The sequence below is a fragment of the Pristis pectinata genome, chromosome 6 (genome assembly GCF_009764475.1).
Source record: "Pristis pectinata isolate sPriPec2 chromosome 6, sPriPec2.1.pri, whole genome shotgun sequence".
NCBI lineage: Eukaryota > Metazoa > Chordata > Chondrichthyes > Rhinopristiformes > Pristidae > Pristis > Pristis pectinata.
This window is the reverse complement of record NC_067410.1, coordinates 48,932,748-48,953,417: the sequence shown is the minus strand read 5'-3', so window position 1 is coordinate 48,953,417 and position 20,670 is coordinate 48,932,748. Positions and strand designations below refer to the sequence as shown.

Here is a 20,670-nt window from a genome sequence, read left to right as displayed (position 1 = left end):
AATGTGCCTAGATCAGGTCCAGTGTACATCGCATTCAAGGTAAAGCCCCTTATACATTGAACCCAAACCACTAGCCAGCCACTGCAACATGGTTACAGAATAAAGCTCCTACAATACTGCCCCATATGTCTTGGATCTAACCTTCAAAGCACCTTGCATGACATCATGATCTTTTCCCAGTGGATATCTATCCCACGGGATCTGGGCTGGAACTGCCAAGCACACAGGAGCTTGGAGTCAGGTCTATAAGCTAACAGAGCCTGTGGTCCTTTGAGAAGGTTGGTCACATATGAGCTTGACAGTAATGTATATTTTCCTCGTTTCTATGTTGGATCTTCGTAAGCAATGCCCTACTTTGCTACCAACTGGTGATCCTTGGCTGAAAAACACTTATGAATGTGGACTTGAGATGGGAAAAACTGTTTTTAAAGCAGGCTAATAACTTGTTCCTATGTTAGTAAGCCTGTTTCCTAAGCTTCTAAGTGGACAGTGCATGATAAGGGGAAGAAACAGCACAGAAATCCAGCCAAGGGTTTACTCCACACAAAGCAGATGACCAGAATCATCAATGTGACCAGCTCTGGCAAGGGAGCCTACTAACAGCAATTATTAGTACTTCCTGATCTGAATAACCTAAGACAAAAAAAAACATAGTTGTTGGAAGTAGGGACAAGATGTACTGTCTTTTCAGATGAGACAATGAACTGAGGCCCCTTTTCACAGACAGGTACACAATGGATGGAGAAAAACCTCAAGGAACCAGTCTGAACAGCAGTTCTCCTTGGTACTCTGCCCAATATTTGGTGATGTCAGAGGGATAAAACAGGTTATTTGGTCATTGTCACACTGCAGCTTGTAGGAACTGGATATGAGCAAATTAGCTGCCGTCTTTCATACATTACAACAGTGATCAGAGTGCTAAAGTCCTTCATAGGCTGTAAAGTGCTTTGGAATTTAAAGGTTTTGAAAGGCTTGGTGTAAATACAAGTTCCTTCCTTCATATTAGTGTGAATGTCCCTGATGTGGTTTCAAAATTACAGATTCCAGAATGCCTAGTACACCCTACAGAATGTACTCTGACCTCCAGCAGAGTTACAGTGTCCCTCCAGCTCTGGCCTGGCATCTGTTTAGTGAAACAGATAGCTCTTCATTCTTGTCCTGAATTTCAAAAGGCGTATGTCGTGTGTTGTCTGGACAGCATTCCTTTCTGCCTTTGTCACTTGACACTCCTGGGTTTTGAAGAGAGCATTGTGTGGTGCTGCTGATTGACTATTTATAAGCATAGTCTCCACAGGGGCTGTGACCCTGCTTCACATTCAACACATGCCAGGAATTGCAGCTCAATTCCTGCCCACTGTCCTTCAGCAGGAGCAAAACAACGGATCAGAGAATGGCAGTATCAGTCTCACAGATTCACGTCTTAGCCATGTCACAAACAACTTCAGGCCAAATAGAGCGCTCAGAGAGTTAATAGTGCTTTCTGCAAATAAGGTGTGGTGTCTATGGTAAGGGAGTGCCCCCATCCCAATTCAAATTTATCGCAAGTTCAGCTACTCTGGTTGTAGTGTGAGCCAGTCATTTCACCCATAGAGCAAGATAAAGTCACCCTATTGATACTGTGAGCTGCAGCCTCCCATGTCTTGTTGATGTATATAATCACCCCCCTTGTGATGGGAAAGACAATCACTCTAATTGAGGGCAGCACACTGGTGGAGCTGCTGTCTCACATGGGTTCGATCCTGATTTCTGGTGCTGTCTGTGTGGCGTTCCCCCTGTGGCATGAGTTTTGTCCAGGTATCAGACAGGGATGTGCAGCAAGTTTTATCCTCCCACTAGCCACCCACTCTTCTGCAATTGATGTGGCCAGAAGGCACAGCAAGTAGCAAGAGTGAGCAGCCAGCAAACCCAGTCCCCAGCCAGAGCCAGCCTATACAGCAGCAGAGGTAAGAAAACCAGAAAGAGATTACAGAAGCAAAATAAAATGGGAAAACACAAATCAACAAGTTCGCACCACTCTGGTCCAGTTTCCCTGTTATCCTGATTATTGACTTGCAGTTTTGGAAAACATCAAATTGTTCAAACCCCAGGTTTAGAGGGATATGGACCAAACACAGGCAAATTGGGACTAACATGTATTTACGTCTTGGTTGGCATGGACGAGTTGGGCCGAAGGGCCAGTTTCCATGCTGTGCAACTCTACAACACTCTTGATTCTTCAACCTATGCAATAACAATTCTTATGGTCCCTCCCAGTTCTATAATCCTGCTCAGATTCTTTTGGTCTTATGTACACCCTACTTCACCACTGAACCGGTGTTAGGGTGGCTAGAACAGCAAAACACTCGGGGGTTTCTGGGGCCCTTCTCTCCACCACTGTTGTTCTAAAGCTGCAGCAGCTGTGGCTCAGATGCATCCTCATATCTGAGTCAGGAGATGTTAGACGGATTCAAAAACTCCCAATATTTGAAGAGCAGATCTCATCCCTTTTACCCAAGCAAATACTTATCCTTCAACTAATATTGAAGATTATCTCATTATTACATTGCTACTTGTGGAAACTGGCTAAGTACAAATTGGATACTATAGTTCCAACATTACACTGCAAACTTTACTGCTCGAGACATCCCGAGATAATGAAAAGCACCAGAGAAATATATGTCCTTTATTACCTTGGTTCTCAGATGTTAATCACACTGGGCTGGCATTCAGTGCATACACACAACCCCCTCATCTGTTTTCTGGATGACACCGCTTTTACTTTGCTTTAAGTTGATCTAGTGTGCCTTGGAATATTTAGATAAAGAAATTTGTCCAGTTGACCCCATTCACCTTGGATTCTGATTCCTACAAATCCATCTCTTCAATTCAGTGCTATCAACTTAAATTGGTATGTTTTTCAAGCAAGGTGCTTATATAATTTTGCAGTCAAGTTATCTGATCAGACTTTGAACCCAGAATGCAACTATGGGAATATTAGTCCGAGAATGGCACGACGTACAAGCTTACAACGCAAGCACCTATAAGAAGTGCGAATGGATCACATCAGCTGCCTGTTTACCATGTCTAACCCAAGAGCAGTATGCAGCAGTGCAGGAGAGCCCCAGCGCACCTAACTCTACTTACATCATTTGGAATCAGGAGCTCCTGAGATGTAGTCTGACCACTGTTCTCCAATCCTGCAGGAATAAAGGAACAAATTAGCATGAGGGCAGAAAGTGTCTTTTCAGAGGGTAGTGTCCAGCTTCAACCAGCATGAAGAACATTATGCAATTCTGATCGAAAGGTTTGCTAACTTGCTCCAACAGCACTAAAGGTAAATTGAGCAAGCTACTGGATATCTAATGTTACTGACTCCTTTACTGAAGCTTTCCTTTCATTATCTCCTTGCATGTACCTTCTTATTTCCTCACAGCTAACATCATCTGCTTGTACTCAATTCTTTATTACCCTGACCCCATCCAAACTAGACAGCCAGATTCTTTTACAATGACACATAACTGGTATTACGTCAAGTGGATAGCTTCATTCGCAGTGGTATACTCCACTATACTGTAGGTCAGTAAGAGAGTGGGATTCAACAGACAAAGCTGAGGCTTCTGCTGAGTGCTGATTGTTCAGGATACAGGTAAAGTACAGATTCACTCTGTAATCAACTGACAGAACAGTTACTGGCACTTCGATTGTTTGTACGTACCAGAGAATGAGGAGGAGGACTGGTTCACTGTGTTGAAGGAAGCATGTTGAGCAGCCAACTGGTGAAGCTTGGACAACTAAAAAGCAAAATGCAAGAAGACATCAACCAAAGTTCAGCAATCAAAATGAACTTTAAGGTAGTACTCGTAGCTCCAGACTGTCTCACTCTCAAACTTCTGATGTGGTTGCAATATCAACTTGGCATTTGCCCTCAAAGCAGAGGAGAGGGGAGAGAATAGTAGTGCCCCCTCAGGGCCCTGATGAGACAGCACCTGGAGTAAAGTCCACAGGTCTGGTCTTCCTCCCTAAGGAACGATAACACAGGAAGCCCCCGGGTTATGAACGCCCGTACTTACGAACGGCAGGAAGAAGGCGTGGAATTGGGCGCAGAACGGTTTGCCTCTCAGTGTTGACTTTTTCCAGGTGATGGAGGTGGCGAACGGCTGGATCGTGGATTTCATGTGCTACAGTCTGTACCACTATTTCGGGAGAGGGATGTTCGAGGAGTTCCAAATGATGAGGGACACCATGAATGGTCACCAGCCCCCTCTCCCGCTGCCCCCACCCACCATATCTATCTCTCTCTCGATCTCTCTATCTATCCAGCACTCACTCTCCCCCGGGTAATGACCGAGGTCCGTTTCTACAGATGTCCTTACGTTGATTTTGTCTGTCAGTCGGAAAATACACAAAATTCACTTGATGTGGTAACTGTACCTCCACAGTACTGTACTGTAATGAATGACACCAAACGCACATAAGACTGATGACAGTCTTCACATGTCCCGGCAATAACAAGTTATGCTGTATTTTAGATTGCTTCACATCGTGTGTGGAATTATAATGCAACTGGAATCAAAATTCCATTTGGATCTTAATATATAGCAATAAATAACTGAAGCTTGTAGTTTTTTAGGACTAATTGACGCTAGATGTGAACTGTACTTAACTGTTCTGACTTACATACAAATTCACCTTATGAACAGACTCAAAAATGGAACTCGTTCATAATCCGGGGACTTCCTGTACTTGTGAAAAAGGGTGTGCAACAAAGATTTGTCAGGTGAATTCTTGGTACTGGGGCAAGGAGGGGGTGGGGTGATAATGTCTTATGAGGGAAGGCTGAGCATAGGAATTTGAAAGTTGGTCTCACTGAAACATACAAAATTCTGATAAGGTAGATGAGAAGATGATGCTTCCCCTGATAGAGGTGTTTAAGACCAGGGGTCACTTTCAGGACTGATATGAAAAACAACTTCTTCACCCAAGGGGTGCCAAATCTTTGGAATTCTCTACCCAGAAGGGCTGTGAAAGCAAAGTATATTCAAGACAAATGGATAGAATTTTGATATTAAGGGGAATAAGGACAGTGCATGAAAGTACTAAGGCCAAAGATCAGTGTGATCTTCTTGAACGGCAGAACAGTGGCAAGGTGCTGAATGGCCCACTCCTGCTTTCATTCCTTACATTCAGTGCCTACCCAATAACACCAAGCCAAAGCTAGCAAATCACCTTGGGGGTTTCTCCTTAAACTGATTTATAGAGGACTATCCACAGAGAGCAGTCTGTAAGAGTACTTAGTGTCCATATCATTGCACCACTCATCTCTTCCTGTACTGCAAATAGAGATTTTTATTCAGACTTGTAAAGCCCCTTGAGAAAGTGTGTCAGTTGACTAAGAGCTCATCTGTGCCGGAGAGAAAGCAGGGATTTTTCATAAGATGCAAGTGACAATTTGGGCTTGGGTCATTCACTCCTTAATGGGCAGCACTGTGTAAATTTCACACTGTTCCCACCTTAAAGTTTGGCAACTCTCTCTGGCATAGCTCTTATGAATAATTGATTGCAAGTTCAGGTTGGTTGAAAATTATAATCCTGTCCTCAAGTACATACTCCAAACGTAACAGTTAGGAGCAAGAAACACAATGGAGTTTTTGTGCAGAGGACATGTCTGAGACCAAGACAGTTCTTTTAATTCTACCCTAACCATTCCCATTCAGGCAAGTTGGAAACTAATAGCAGGCACAGTTCAGGCTTCTCACTTTAGCAGGGCTTATAAAGCACTGTAGGCAGCTGCAGTCACCAATTCGATCAAGAACTCTGTCTCCTCCAGAGGAGGCTCTCTGCAGATCACCAGTGCAGTCTGATATGTGGGAAGAATGGGTTGGTCAAAGGACTTCCCCCGCCACCCACCCAGTAATTCAATGTGGAACACTTATTCCGAGCATCAATTTTGAGCCAAAGGTTGCTCTGAAGCTGTACGATTTGTCTGAAGCACCACATCTCAATTCCCAATCCCAAATGACTTCTCAAAACAGTGTTTCTATACAAGCTACAACTATTTGAATTTCACTTACATCTGGATGAGGGACTGCAAACTGTCCCTGGACGGTGTAGGCCTGAAAGAAAATTTAAAACATAAGGCACTGTTTGAATAAACATCTAACGGCACGCAAAAGTTTAGCTACCAGCTGGAAATGAAGAGACTAGAGTCTCTTGCCATACCATGGAATTACAGATGGTCGCTGCTTGGCCCCTAGTGTCTATCCCTGACAAAAATGGATTTTAGGCTAATCCTGTTTTCCAGCTCCTGGTCCATAGCCTTGCATGTCTTGCTCTTCAAGTGTTTTGTCAATGTTGTGAAGATTTCTGGCTCAACATCCTTTCAGGAAGCGAGTTCTGGACTCCCAAATCAAATCCCTAAAGCTTTAACTTTACAACTGAGCCACAGCTGACTCTGGTTCTTCAAAGGAGACCAGGGCAGTTGCGCATGAAAAATATAGCGTAGCAAATCAGCCCGGGCTCAGTGGCAGTACTTTTACCAGAGTCAAAGATCATGGGTTCAAATCCCACTCCAATGATAAACAAAATACCAGGCTGACATTCCAGCATAACGCAGAGGGAATACTGCAGAGGTGCTGACTTTTGGATGAAATGTCTGTCCCCCCAGTTGGTATAGGAGGCCCCTTGGCATGGCTTCAAAAACTGGGAATGCTCCTTGCTGTCCTGGCCAATTATTATTCTTCAATCCCTGAAGCTAACTACAAAACATGTTAACTTTTGTTTGTCATGTATGTAATGTACTGTGCTGCTGCTGCAAAAAGCTAATTTTCATGGCATTTAAACTCTGTGTATGTCTAATTATTTGATTACGGTCATATCATTGAGACTTTGCTAGAAGCACATTGGCTTCCTGCAATAAACTGCAACTATACTTCATTACTTCATTCATTTAATGTGCTGTAAAAAAAACTTTGGGCTGTCCTGAAAGGTACTAGTTTTTTTAACCACAGTGCAAAAATCTTTGTGTAGTAACTGGGTGGCACTCTGTGATTAATATAATAGTTGGTTATAATGAAGTTTGATTGTGTTAATAAGATTTAAAGTTTTCCTTCAATTCACCAACATTAGTGCAAGTCAACAACAGTGAGAGAGGATTCATTTTCAGCAAGTTTCCCCAGGACTTGTGTCTGGAGAATTGGCTCCATGTTAAACCAAGGGAATCGAAACCTTAAATCGGAAAAAAACATATTGTGACATGTATTATATAGAAAGACTCTCCAGTTTCTTGGTTTTACAAGGGGTAATCATGTCAGAGCATTAAAATAGTGATCTAGTGTCAAACACTACAAAAGACAAGAGAGCAAAAGCACAGGAACCTGGCAGGTAGCTTTATATTCAGAGAATCAAACATTCAAGCAAAATAGAAACCGCTTCAGTAGAAGCAGCAGCTGCCACAAATCCCATTAGCAAGTCAGCACTTAGCTGAATTGATCATTCATTCTAATTTGCCCTTACTTCTCCACCACCTATTTGTGTTCATAGAAAATGTGTCAAAAGTCCAGGGAGGGACACATCAATATAAAATGCATTAGCGATACAGTGCAAAGTGACTAAAACATGTACTTCTAGCAAGAGTTCCACTCCTCACATACCAACCAGAAATAAAAAGGACTGGCCTTATCCAGAGGGAAGGGGGAAGAGCATCAGGCAAGGGTGCTCTGAAACATGATAAACCATAATGTAGAATTGCAGTGATTCAAAAATGAACTCACCACCATTGGCTAGAAACATCCATACCCATGAACATACGTACATAACAAAAATTGTCCTGCAACTGAGAGCAAGGTCCCTGAACGATACTAACAGACACTGCTCTATCCTTGAAGTGGAAGGGCTAGGATTGAGGTGGTGGTGTGGGATAGAAAGAAGTGCACCAGGTAGCAACTGAATCTGGCTGCAGATCACTTGGTTCTGGCTGAATTCCATGTCTAATAATCAAAAACTGAAGGTTGACCTTTAATCCAAGCAATGAAATATGTATCATCACCAATCTGCTAATACCCAAGGTGCTGCACCCCTATCCCCAATCTGGCCTGGCAGACTCTGCTGCCCCAGTAATCTGCACCTGTGACTTATTTACCTTGGGTCATCTCAGATCAACTTATATCCACATTGCACTAAGGCTTTCTCCAAAAGGGAAAACTGCCTTGAAGCAATGACTGGACTACAGAGTCCACCAGCCCCAGAAGCTCATTCAAGACAAAGGGCTAATTTCCCAGTAAATTACCTTGTTGAACAACTTGCATTTCTTGACAGGGAACAAAGGAACATGAAACAACCACTGGCCATATCTTAGAATGTATGAACAGCTCACTGTTAAAATCATGCTTACCTGTCCACCAGAGAACACCACTGGTCCAGGTCCAAGGGTGGGACGGTAAGGAATGGTGGCACCTTTCGGTGGAGACTGCATAGAACAAGAAAAACAATATTACCATAAGAATATTAGAAATCGAGGAAAGCCATACAGACTCAATACCATTTAATAAGTCTGTGGCTTTACTTCACTCTTTTGACTTATCCTCATATTCTCAATTCCCTTAATATCCAAAAAGCCAGTTGACCTTTTCTTGAATGCATTAGCATCCACACTGTTCTGGAATACACAGGACCCTCAGAAAGTGAGAGGAATTGGTGGCCTGGGCCACCACACCATGGTTGTGGGATTCTGAAATGATTTCCTCCACAGTGACTTTGCAGCTCAAGCAGCAGATAGAGGGCAGCTCATTCCTGCACACACAAGGGGAAGGAAATTGCAGCAATAAACTGCTCGAGCCACACTATATTCAGGAAAATCTAAAACCAGGTTCTTGCTCTTCTTTTGTTAAATCTGATTCAGTCCCAAAGACATCCTTGTGAGGAACTCTACAGGTTTGTCTCCCCATATTTGCACTGAATGTAAAACAGCTTATTTCAGGAGGTGCCTCCTTCTCCTCTCATTGCAACCTAAGCTTACTCATGCCTCAGTTCCATTCTCACGCCTCAGTTCCATTCTCACCACAGCTGTTCTGAAATTACTTCAAAGTATAAAACAGAATCCCAGGATTCACTGAAAAGTTTTAGACACCAATTCATTATCTTCCAGCCCCTAAAAGCAATGGAGCTCCACTCCCCCCTAATAGGTTTGTAAACGTCAAGCTGAATTATTGCCACTGCACTTTTATCTCAACTCTTTCCAGTTTTATCTTTAAGGACAGTGCCCCTGGTCCTTCAATGGCTTTAGAATGATGTATGGTGACCTGTTCTTTAAATTACAATTATATGTTATTTTACTGTCCACTGGCCATCAAACTTAGTTTTCCAGAAAAATTCACAACTCCCCTGAACACTTATGAACCCCAGACATTTGACACCTATAATCTATAATTATGGCAATTGTATTCCCTTCTCGTGGGTTGAAATCTGTACTGCCCTCTAATCCCTTTCTGCTGCCCGAGATTGCAAAGCACTCCAGATGATTTCAAATCCTAATCTCATCAACTTCCAGGACGTCACTGCTGAGAAATGGAACACTTTCCAGCATAGATGCTCGTGTCAGCGTCAAACTCTCGGCACAAGTTAGAAAGAGGAATGTATTCTTTCCACACTGCCCCAAACATTCCCAAGACTGAGGAGTAAACTCTGAACGCTACATCATGTTCCTCAGTGCTTCTTATCTCACGAAGATGGCATCATCTACAAACACAAGACACTCTGCTCCAGGATATCAAGATTGCATGGGTGACCCTTAGTGTCCAGAGTTGCCATTACTGTCGACTACTCATTGCTTTCCTGTTAATCAATTACCAGACGCTTTAAAACTGAGTCCATCATTGGGCCCTCACAATTCACACTTCTCACCTCCAGAATTACTGCACAAATTTGCCTGATGCAGTGGATGATGGCATCCTGGGTTCCAGAGATGGTGACTGCACGCTCAGTTGAGTTTGGCAGCAGGTCCCCAGCTACCTGGACCTGAGCTCCAGTAGTCTGCAAAGGCAAAGAGAAATTTGTTCATTCTGTTGCTTTGAATTTTGCGTAAGTCAAGGCCTGACATGCATAACATCTGGCTGGTAAAAAACTTAGACCTCAGCATTCTGGCTTCATAAAAATGTGCATCAAAAAGTTTTTTCTCATTGTTATGGACCTTGAGGTTAAACCTTCACGTCTATTAGTGGGCTTAAGTTACAAAGCAAAGAGCTGCAGATGCTGGAAATCTGAAATAAAAACTGAATGTTGGATACGTTCAATACGTCAGGCAGCATCTCTGGAGACGGAAATGAAGTTAACATTTCCGACAAAAGCTCATCAGCATGAAACATTAACTCTCATTTTTACACAGATGCTGCTTGACCTACTGAATATCTCCAGCATTCCCCATTATTATTTCAAGCCCCAGATCACCTCCCCACCCCCCCCCCCCCAAAATCACAGAATAAGACCATTCAACTCATTGTCCCTGGCACTGGCTCCTTGAAAAAGCTGGCTATCTCCATTCTTAATAATTTATTCTCTTTTGATATTTACTACTGAATTAGCTTCTATCAACCAATGTGTGCCAGATTACGATGTGTTGCATTAAAAAAAATCCTCATTCTAGGTGTTTGCCGGCAACTATACAATGATGAGCTCCTCCGTTAACTCTCCTCTATGCCTTTGCTTTCATTAAAGACAAGCAGCAGCATTTAGATTTACCCTAATACTCCATGTCCTGCTTTGCACCACTATTCCATGTGGTGAGCTCCTGATTTCCATCCTGTGAGCAAGGAACAGGCATTAGCTGGTGTGAAACAAGCTTAAACCACCTGCTCCTTTCTCAGCGACACACAGGTAATATTGTGCTGATAAATCTGTTGCAGGAGGTGGTGGACAATGTTACTGAAGTGGGTCAATTTGATACCCACTACGTGTGGCAGTGCAATAGTTACTTGCAGTTAACCAAGAGCTGCATTAGTACTGCTGCAGTTGTATTGAATGCACAACATTGAGAGTGCATTGCCCAGAACCGAATCCAGGCTCCTACCTTTCCCACAGGCCACGACAGAATTCCACACAAAACAATTTACCTCTCTGATCTCCTTGATTTTTGACCCTCCTTTTCCTATCAGTGAACCACACTGACTGGCAGGGATTACCAGGCGCAGTGTAACAGGGGGTTTGCTCCTTGTAGTGTCACTTATGCTCGATGTACTGAGGTCCTGGAACAAAGAACAGACAGGACTATCAGCGTAACGTCAGCAGCAACAGATCCAAGGCACTGAAAAAGGATAAAGGGGATGGATGGACGACACTAAATATAATTAACACACTAATATATTCAGAAATAAAAGGTAACCAAAACCAGATCATTTCAATCCATTACCGAAAGACTGGTCAATGCAATCATTTAGGATTGTTTATAGGAGAATTGGAAATGGATATTTTAAGGAGACAATTCCACAGAGTATGGTCAAGGGAGGGAGAGAAGGTAGGAGACAGGTTACAGACATAGGAAGGTCATGGAGGGATTTGAACACAAAAGATGGGAATTTTAAATCTGAAACACTGGAAGTTAAGGCTGAAGTGAGGGATGAGTGGGATAGGATACGAGCAGCAGATTGGGAGGAGATGTAATTTACTTAGGGTTGATGTGCTAGGTTTTCATGAACATTATCTTCAATAGCTCACCAGATGGATCTTTCTTTACTAACCTCTTTAGTTAAATGTCACTGAGGGGCATCTTTGCCAATAACGATAGATCTGCCATGGGAGGTGGCTAATCCTATTGAAATGAGTCAAAGTGATAGCTGTTTTGTGTGGCCTTGGCAGACCTTACCTCACCAACTTGGCTTTAGTGTATTTAAAAATGAATTGTATTCAGTACCTAACCTACACTGTATAACCTTAGGAACACCGACAAATAAGGAACTGGGTATAGACAACTCCTGCGTTACAGCAGTTCAGGTAACGGAAATTTGCCTTTACAGAATTCACAAATCATTATCAAAAAATCTAAAATCTGAAATAAAAATGCACACTCATGGAATCTGTGTGTCATTCTTATTTTATTTTCAGGTCGCATTTCTTGATGCCTGCACAGATGATGTGGTTTCACATTGTGGAAAATTGCGATACGGACAGTTTTCTGGGAACACAATCCCCCCATAATGCAGGGGGTCTCCTGTATTTCATCTCGAACCTCATTAATGTTGCACACAAAATGGAAGTGCTGCATCTCCTTTAGTTACAACCACACCATAAGGGTGAATGAACAATGCTCACCATTTTTTAACATCACTGCTCTAATCTTACAAGGAAAGCAAAACATTACTGGCATATTCAACACAGTACTTCTTCTAATAAAATTCTCCAGAGAAAAAGACAAAAAAGCCAAATGAGCCAACTGAAGATATTTGTACATTCGAATTGCAATCAGTTAGCCTTTAACCCTGTCCTTACCAGATGGCCACAAGCTCTTGTACATCTTACAATACACATACCTCTTCAAGTTTGCCTGTGATCATTGTGAATGCTTTGAAGACTGCCTCCATTGAACCAGTAATTGTGATTATCCGCTCAGGGCATGAGCCCTCAGACACATTGATACGTGCGCTGCTCTGCAGAAAAGAAACACAAAACATCCACCTAGCTACATACAGCAAGGCAAACCATATTTACGTAGCTATCACTGAACCCCAGCTAACATTACAGTTTGTATCCCAGTCCCAAATATCACTTATTCTAGAAGTAAACAAAAAACCCATCAATTAGATTGCATCCTGTAGTGCACTCCTGGGTATTCATTACTGCAAACATAAACCAACTAAAATCCTTGTCTCGAGTTAGAAGAGTCTAATTCGGGTAGTGAAGAAACAAGAGGGGGTGAACTACTTAGCGATGTCCACATCAAGCTTTTGCTGAATCAGGGGTATCCATGACCTCACTGAGAACATCACCTTCAAAAGAACAAGTTGGTCAAAGTCTTGCCTCTGCTGTGAGGATGTACTCCGTCATGGAGGGTGGCTCCACTATCATGCTGTGTGGGACCGATTTTGCAGGCAAAATGAGCATCTATTATATGTTGTAAGCAAAAGACTTGCATCCTACCTTGAGATAAAGCCTGTGATTAGGGTGAATATTTAATGACCAGAGTCCCAACATAACTCACCTCCTCACGCATTCGCTTTATCGTGTCCCCTTTCTGGAATATAAAAGGAAAGGGATGAAATCACTGAGACAACCCAACCAGCAGTGGTGGGTGGGAATAAAAAACAGATCTGCTTGAAAAAAGGTAGGTGTGCTGGGTACTCACCTTCCCAATGATGCTACCAACCTCCTGTGAGGAGAAAGGAGGAACACAATTATCAAAATGGAGGCAGTTTCTAGATCCCAACTCTAGCTGTGCTAGCTTTGGTCTGTGATGCTACATGAGCATCAAGACTGAATATTAATCAAAAGCAGGAATTAGTATATTGTCCATCCCTAGCTGCCCTCTTTAGTCACTGATGGCGGTTTGTTATAGTTGATCAACTTAGCAGGCTGTTTTAGACAGCATTTAAGAGTTAACCAAGTTGGTGAGGCCAGACAAGGCAAGCATGGTGGATTTGCTTCCTTAAATGAAGGATATTTTCTATGATAATCTAACAGTTTGACAGGTCACAGTTATATAGCAATTTTATGCAGTTTCCTGAAATTAAGTTCTCAGGTGAACATAATGGAATTTCAAAGAGTGCATTATTAGCCCAGTAACTCTGAACATACACATTATTCACACACTACAGTGCTTGGAAAAGAATATGCTCGTCTGATGCGAAATTCAGTGTCCACTTCAGGTCCCTACCCAGTGACAAGGTGGAGAGATCCAGCAATGCCACGCTAGGACTATGTATAAATGGGTGGTAGGTTGCCTTTGGATTCTGGTTGTATTTTGCAGCCTCAGTTACATACCTTGCCGTGCATGAGCAGCCGGAGAGTCAATGTGACGTGCAGTCCTCCATCGGAACTGTAATCAGATTGATCCATTGTCGTCTGGACCTCCAGGTCAGGGCACATGTAACTGTCACTAAACATGAAGAGAAATATTGCAATGTCAAATACAAATGCAACTAAAATAATGGCATGAGCCAGAAAATAAACAGAAATTGAAAAGAATTAACGCGGAGGGCCTGGGGTTGAGAAGGTTCCCAACACACAAATAAGCACTCACAATGTTCATACTCTGGCAAGAGATTCCTCGGATCACAGTGTCAAAGGTCAGCCAGGATCACACCCATCAGTCTCTGAAAGAGTCTGTAGCATCAGCACATGATGGCATATTTGCACAGAGGGTGATCTAAAACTAACCCAGTGCCTGCCTATCTAATCATTTGGGGGAGGGAAGAGTATTGCCCAATCTTTTCTGATCTGGACAAAGAGCAAAGAAGTTCAAGCACAGGAATGATGCTAAGACAAAGAGCAAAACACAGAATACTGAAAAACAGAAATAGAAGCAGAAAATGCTGGAAATACTCATCAACTGAGGTAGCATCTGTGGGGACTGACCTGCAATGTTAATTCTATTTCTCTCTACTCTCAAGCTAAAGATTTATTGTTTGTTGGCTGAACTGCAATTCAGTTCTAGTCATCTCTGTACCATTATGAAACACCCATTTAGTCTTATTTATATGGCCCAGCAAATAACCAAAGGACAAATCACTTAGAGAATTAAGGTCACCTCAAAACTCAGGCAAAATAGGAAAAAGGATGAAAGTAATTCTACGATAATTGAAATTAAGAAATTAGCCACAAGAACACAAATTTTGAAAATCTGTATTTTGCATTAATAGGAGCCCATTCAGTTCCGTATGGCACATAATGGCATTAATGGCACATAAGCCATCTCCCACTGTACTTTATATTATCCTGTGTTTTATTCATTCACTTATCAATCATTGTTGGCATAGCATTGTACATTTTAATATTCATATATTTATGAGTCATACGCATGGAAACAGGCCATTCAGCCCACCACGTCAACACTAACCAGCGGGCACCCATCCTATCTTCCACCACTTGGCCTGTAGCCTTCTATACCTAGCTGATCTAAGTGCTTGTCTAGACGCTTCTTAAATGCTGTCAGCAGCTCCGCTTCCACCACTCTCTCTGGCAGTGTATTCCAGGTACTAACCACTCTCTGGATGAAAAAGGTCCTCCTCACATCCGCTCTAAATCGTTTACCCCTTACCATAAATATTAGTTTTATTCAACTCTGATAAGGGGAAGGATTTCTTGCAGTCTATCTTATCTATATCCTTTATTTTATATACCTCAATCATGTCCCCTCTTAACCTCCTCCTTTCCAGGGAACACAAACCCAGCCTCTCCAGTCTTTAGAAACAATATGCTTGGTAGAAAACATGAGTATCGGGGTATTCAAAATACAATTGGGCATTATAGCAAAGAGCTAATGTACAAGAGCTTTCACCAGGTTGATTGACCTTTTCTCAACAACTTTCCTCACATTCTCCTGAGCTGGTACAACCTCAACGACTGCACAGCTGTCCATGACAACAACCTGAATAATTAATTGCAGTCTACTCCTTCACTTCTAACCTCAGAGCAAAAGCAGCAAATAGCATGTGTTGGCCACGGGTCTCATTTAAAACTGTACCATCCTTGTGGCTATATTTGGCTTGCACTGTTGACAAATTTTGGCAAATCACACTTCTTGCTTGAAAGCAAAAAATAACCAAATTATAAAAAAGGTAGAAGCACACCACAAAAGGGTACTAATTCCCATTTGAATTCCCTTATTAAAAATACTTCCACCAGCTTGAGGCAATGCACTCCAGATTATGTCAACTCACTGAAGAAATTTCTCATCTACCCCTTGGTTCTTTAGCCAATTATTATTAAATTTGTGTACTTTGGTTTTCTTCATAATTTTGAATCCTTTATTAAATCTGACAAGCATACTCACTGAACTCTTAAACACGCCTGTGTATGTCCAAGATCTCCAATCTCAGTATTTACACTGCCTAGAATAACATTAGTCTAACACTCCAAACCCAGCCCTCAGGTTTCCACACAGCGTTAGCTGTTGGTTTAGAGGACGTTACATACATTGAGAGAGCAGATGTAAAGGCATTCTGCCTTTTGATCTCTCTCAGCTGTCTGGCACACAGCCTAGATCTTTATCTTATTTTAACAAGACCAATGACAGACAAGCCACTGGGGGCGAGCAAAATTTGGTCCCCTCATATTGAAATCAAAGCTCTGTATTTTCCCCACATCAAATGACAAACAAATAGAATAGATTTGACAGGATTTCCACCAATTTTCTCAATCAGTCCATTCAGGTCCACACTTCACCACAGTACAGAGGTGCCACCTTTCAAGTAGAACATTAAGCCAAAGCCAGTCTTCCCCAGGGTGAATGTAAAAGACCTCATGGCCTGTAAATATGCAGTATTTACTTTCAATTTTCCCTAAAAATACATCTGCTATTATATATTTTTTTAAAAAGAGAATCATTCTCTTGTTGCGGGCTTCACTCAAATTAACATTTCTTTATCAGGTTCTATCATCACCTAACAGTCTTTGTCTCTACCCTCCCCCCACCCCCCCCCCCCCCCCCCCCCCCCCCCCCACTCCATCTGCCTATTTTTTCCTTTGTGTTTCAACCTATTACCTACCACCCTCTGTCTTAGCATCCCCTCCTACCCCAACTGGCTTAGGGCCCATCTTCCACCACCCCCACCCCCACCCCCCAACACCACCTTCATCCCCTGATCTGGTTCCACCAATCCCTAACCAGCCTCTGTCTCACCTCTCTTTCTCACTTGTATGTACTGACTATCTTCCCACTACACTCTCACTCCTAATGCAGGTATTCAACCCGAACCATCCACAACCCCTTTGTCTCCACAGATGCTGCTTCACCTGCTGAGTTCTTCCAGCAGTTTATTTTTTGCTCCAGATTCCAGCATCTGCAGTCTCATGTCTCCAAGTCAATATTTATTAACCATCCCTAAATGCCCTTGAGAATAGAGACAAGCTGGCACCTTCCAACACTGCAGTCTACACAGTGAATAACAGTGCTGTTAGGAAGGGAATTACCAGGATTTTGACCCAATGAAGGGAAAGTATATATGTCAGAGTGAAAGTGCAATAGTTTCCATGGAGTCACTGCCCAGGTCCTCTGTGATGGAGTTTACAGATCTGAGGTGCTTGGTAAACTTCAGTGCAGGAACTGGATACTTTAGTGACGGGTTGCTTGAGTTGCTTTGTCTTAGATGGTGTAAAGCTACTTGCGTTACACAATTCCCAGTGAATGGAGTGGTCCATTGACAGCCTGCCTTGAGCAATTATGGGCATATCATAATGAAAATTAACACCACATGACAGTGAGAATGGCAGTATAATCCCCTGATGGCCAAATTGAGTTCCGCAGGATACACAACACATGCTGAAAAAGCTAAAGAAATGGAAAGGAGGAGACAGACAACATTATCACAGACTGACATTATAACAGGGGTTGTGGCCAGCGACCAAAAGTGGGAGGAAAAAGACATGAAGGTGTGAGGGGGAGGAGCAGGAAGCTGGGGGGCAAGTGGATGGAGGAGCGGGGCAGGAAACTGCGGGGGTGGGGGGCAGGAAACCTAGGCAGGGTGGAGAGAGACAGGGGTGGAAGGAGCAGGAAACTAGAGCAAGAAACCAGGAAAATAAGAGTGGGTAGATGCGACTGGGGTGGAGTAGAAACTCAGGGAGGGGGGAAGCTGGGGTGACTGGAGAGGGAATGGGCAAGGGTCTAAGGGTGGAGAGGAGAATTGGGGCGGGTCAGGGGGGGGAGAATTGGGGCGGGTCAGGGGGGGGAGAATTGGGGCGGGTCAAGGGGGGAGAGAGGGTTGAGGGAGTGGGAAAGATTGGAGAGAGGAGGAGAGAAGAGTGGTACTTGAGGACAGAGGTGAAACCTGGGGGGGGGAGAGGAAGGTGGGGGGGGGGGGAGAGGAAGGTGGGGGGGGGGAGAGGAAGGTGGGGGGGGGGAGAGGAAGGTGGGGGGGGGGAGAGGAAGGGGGGGGGGGGGAAGGTGGGGGAGAGGAAGGTGGGGGGGGGAGAGGAAGGTGGGGGGGGGAGAGGAAGGTGGGGGGGGGAGAGGAAGGTGGGGGGGGGGAGAGGAAGGTGGGGGGGGGAGAGGAAGGTGGGGGGGGGAGAGGAAGGTGGGGGGGGGAGAGGAAGGGGGGGGGGGGAGAGGAAGGTGGGGGGGGGGGAGGAAGGTGGGGGGGGGGAGAGGAAGGTGGGGGGGGGAGAGGAAGGTGGGGGGGGAGAGGAAGGTGGGGGGGGAGAGGAAGGTGGGGGGGGAGAGGAAGGTGGGGGGGAGAGGAAGGTGGGGGGGGAGAGGAAGGTGGGGGGGGAGAGGAAGGTGGGGGGGGGAGAGGAAGGTGGGGGGGGGAGAGGGAGGTGGGGGGGGGAGAGGTAGGTGGGGGGGGAGAGGAAGGGGGGGGGGGGAGAGGAAGGTGGGGGGGGGAGAGGAAGGTGGGGGGGGGAGAGGAAGGTGGGGGGGGGAGAGGAAGGTGGGGGGGGGAGAGGAAGGTGGGGGGGGAGAGGAAGGTGGGGGAGAGGAAGGTGGGGAGAGGAAGGTGGGGAGAGGAAGGTGGGGGAGAGGAAGGTGGGGGAGAGGAAGGTGGGGGAGAGGAAGGTGGGGGAGAGGAAGGTGGGGGAGAGGAAGGTGGGGGAGAGGAAGGTGGGGGAGAGGAAGGTGGGGGAGAGGAAGGTGGGGGAGAGGAAGGTGGGGAGAGGAAGGTGGGGGAGAGGAAGGTGGGGGAGAGGAAGGTGGGGGAGAGGAAGGTGGGGGAGAGGAAGGTGGGGGAGAGGAAGGTGGGGGAGAGGAAGGTGGGGGAGAGGAAGGTGGGGAGAGGAAGGTCGGGGGGGGAGAGGAAGGTCGGGGGGGGAGAGGAAGGTCGGGGGGGGAGAGGAAGGTCGGGGGGGGAGAGGAAGGTGGGGGGGGAGAGGAAGGTGGGGGGGGAGAGGAAGGTGGGGGGGGAGAGGAAGGTGGGGGGGGAGAGGAAGGTGGGGGGGGAGAGGAAGGTGGGGGGGGAGAGGAAGGTGGGGGGGGAGAGGAAGGTGGGGGGGGAGAGGAAGGTGGGGGGGGAGAGGAAGGTGGGGGGGGAGAGGAAGGTGGGGGGGGGAGAGGAAGGTGGGGGGGGAGAGGAAGGTGGGGGGGGAGAGGAAGGTCGGGGGGGGAGAGGAAGGTCGGGGGGGGAGAGGAAGGTCGGGGGGGAGAGGAAGGTCGGGGGGGGAGAGGAAGGTGGGGGGGAGAGGAAGGTGGGGGGGAGAGGAAGGTGGGGGGGGGAGAGGAAGGTGGGGGGGGAGAGGAAGGTGGGGGGGGAGAGGAAGGTGGGGGGGGAGAGGAAGGTGGGGGGGGGAGAGGAAGGTGGGGGGGGGAGAGGAAGGTGGGGGGGGGAGGAAGGTGGGGGGGGAGGAAGGTGGGGGGGGAGAGGAAGGTGGGGGGGGGAGAGGAAGGTGGGGGGGGAGAGGAAGGTGGGGGAGTGGAAAAGAGGGGTTTTCGGGGGGGAGGGAGAGGGGTTTTCGGGGGGGAGGGAGAGGGGTTTTCGGGGGGGAGGGAGAGGGGTTTTCGGGGGGGAGGGAGAGGGGTTTTCGGGGGGGAGGGAGAGGGGTTTTCGGGGGGGAGGGAGAGAGAGTTTCCGGGGGGGGGGGGTGGGGGGGGAGGGAGAGATTCCCGGGGGGGGGGGTGGGGGGGGAGGGAGAGATTCCCGGGGGGGGGGGGTGGGGGGGGAGGGAGAGATTCCCGGGGGGGGGGGTGGGGGGAGGGAGAGATTCCCGGGGGGGGGGGGTGGGGGGAGGGAGAGATTCCCGGGGGGGGGGGGTGGGGGGGGAGGGAGAGATTCCCGGGGGGGGGGTGGGGGGGAGGGAGAGATTCCCGGGGGGGGGGGGTGGGGGGGGAGGGAGAGATTCCCGGGGGGGGGGGTGGGGGGGGAGGGAGAGATTCCCGGGGGGGGGTGGGGGGGGAGGGAGAGATTCCCGGGGGGGGGTGGGGGGGGAGGGAGAGATTCCCGGGGGGGGGGGAGGGAGAGATTCCCGGGGGGGGGGGGTGGGGGGGGAGGGAGAGATTCCCGGGGGGGAGGGAGAGATTCCCGGGGGGGGGGTGGGGGGGGAGGGAGAGATTCCCGGGGGGGGGTGGGGGAGAGATTCCCGGGGGGGGTGGGTGGGAGAGAGATTCCCGGGGGGGGGGGGGTGGGAGAGGGAGAGAGTTTCCGGGGGGGGGAAGAGGGAGAGAGTTTCCGGGGGGGGGAAGAGGGAGAGAGTTTCCGGGGGGGGGTGGGGAGAGGGAGAGAGTTTCCGGGGGGGGGTGGGGGGGGGAGAGGGAGACAGTTTCCGGGGGGGTGGGGGGGGGAGAGGGAGAGAGTTTCCGGGGGGGGGTGGGGGGGGGGAGAGGGAGAGAGTTTCCGGGGGGGGTGGGGGGGGAGAGGGAGAGAGTTTCCGGGGGGGGAGGGAGAGTGTTTCCGGGGGGGTGGGGCGGGGAGGGAGAGTTTCCGGGGGGGGGTGGGGGAGAGTTTCCCGGAGGGGGTTTCCGGGGGGGGGTGGATTTAGTGAAGGTCGGCGGGAGGGATTGGGGTGGACGGGGACGGGACAGCGAGCGGGGATTCCGGACCCGGGGGGAGGGGAACTGCGGCCGCG

General features: G+C 46.9%; 1 protein-coding gene across 7 annotated transcripts in view; it reads right to left on the bottom strand.

Annotated features, from left to right (window-relative positions):
- pcbp4 (poly(rC) binding protein 4) overlaps positions 1-20,670 on the bottom strand; it is an 88,583-nt gene that overhangs the window by 5,388 nt on the left and 62,525 nt on the right. For 6 of the 7 annotated variants that reach the window (XM_052017269.1, XM_052017270.1, XM_052017271.1 and 3 more), the window contains 10 exons: positions 13,942-14,056; positions 13,307-13,330; positions 13,163-13,195; positions 12,495-12,611; positions 11,082-11,213; positions 9,877-10,005; positions 8,369-8,443; positions 6,051-6,092; positions 3,695-3,770; positions 3,124-3,176 (listed from right to left, as the gene is read on the bottom strand). In XM_052017269.1, coding sequence (XP_051873229.1) covers positions 3,124-3,176; positions 3,695-3,770; positions 6,051-6,092; positions 8,369-8,443; positions 9,877-10,005; positions 11,082-11,213; positions 12,495-12,611; positions 13,163-13,195; positions 13,307-13,330; positions 13,942-14,056 — 796 coding nt within the window. Of the gene's footprint in view, positions 1-3,123; positions 3,177-3,694; positions 3,771-6,050; positions 6,093-8,368; positions 8,444-9,876; positions 10,006-11,081; positions 11,214-12,494; positions 12,612-13,162; positions 13,196-13,306; positions 13,331-13,941; positions 14,057-14,200; positions 14,221-20,670 lie in introns of those variants that run through there. The other variant, XM_052017273.1, reaches the window with a different exon arrangement.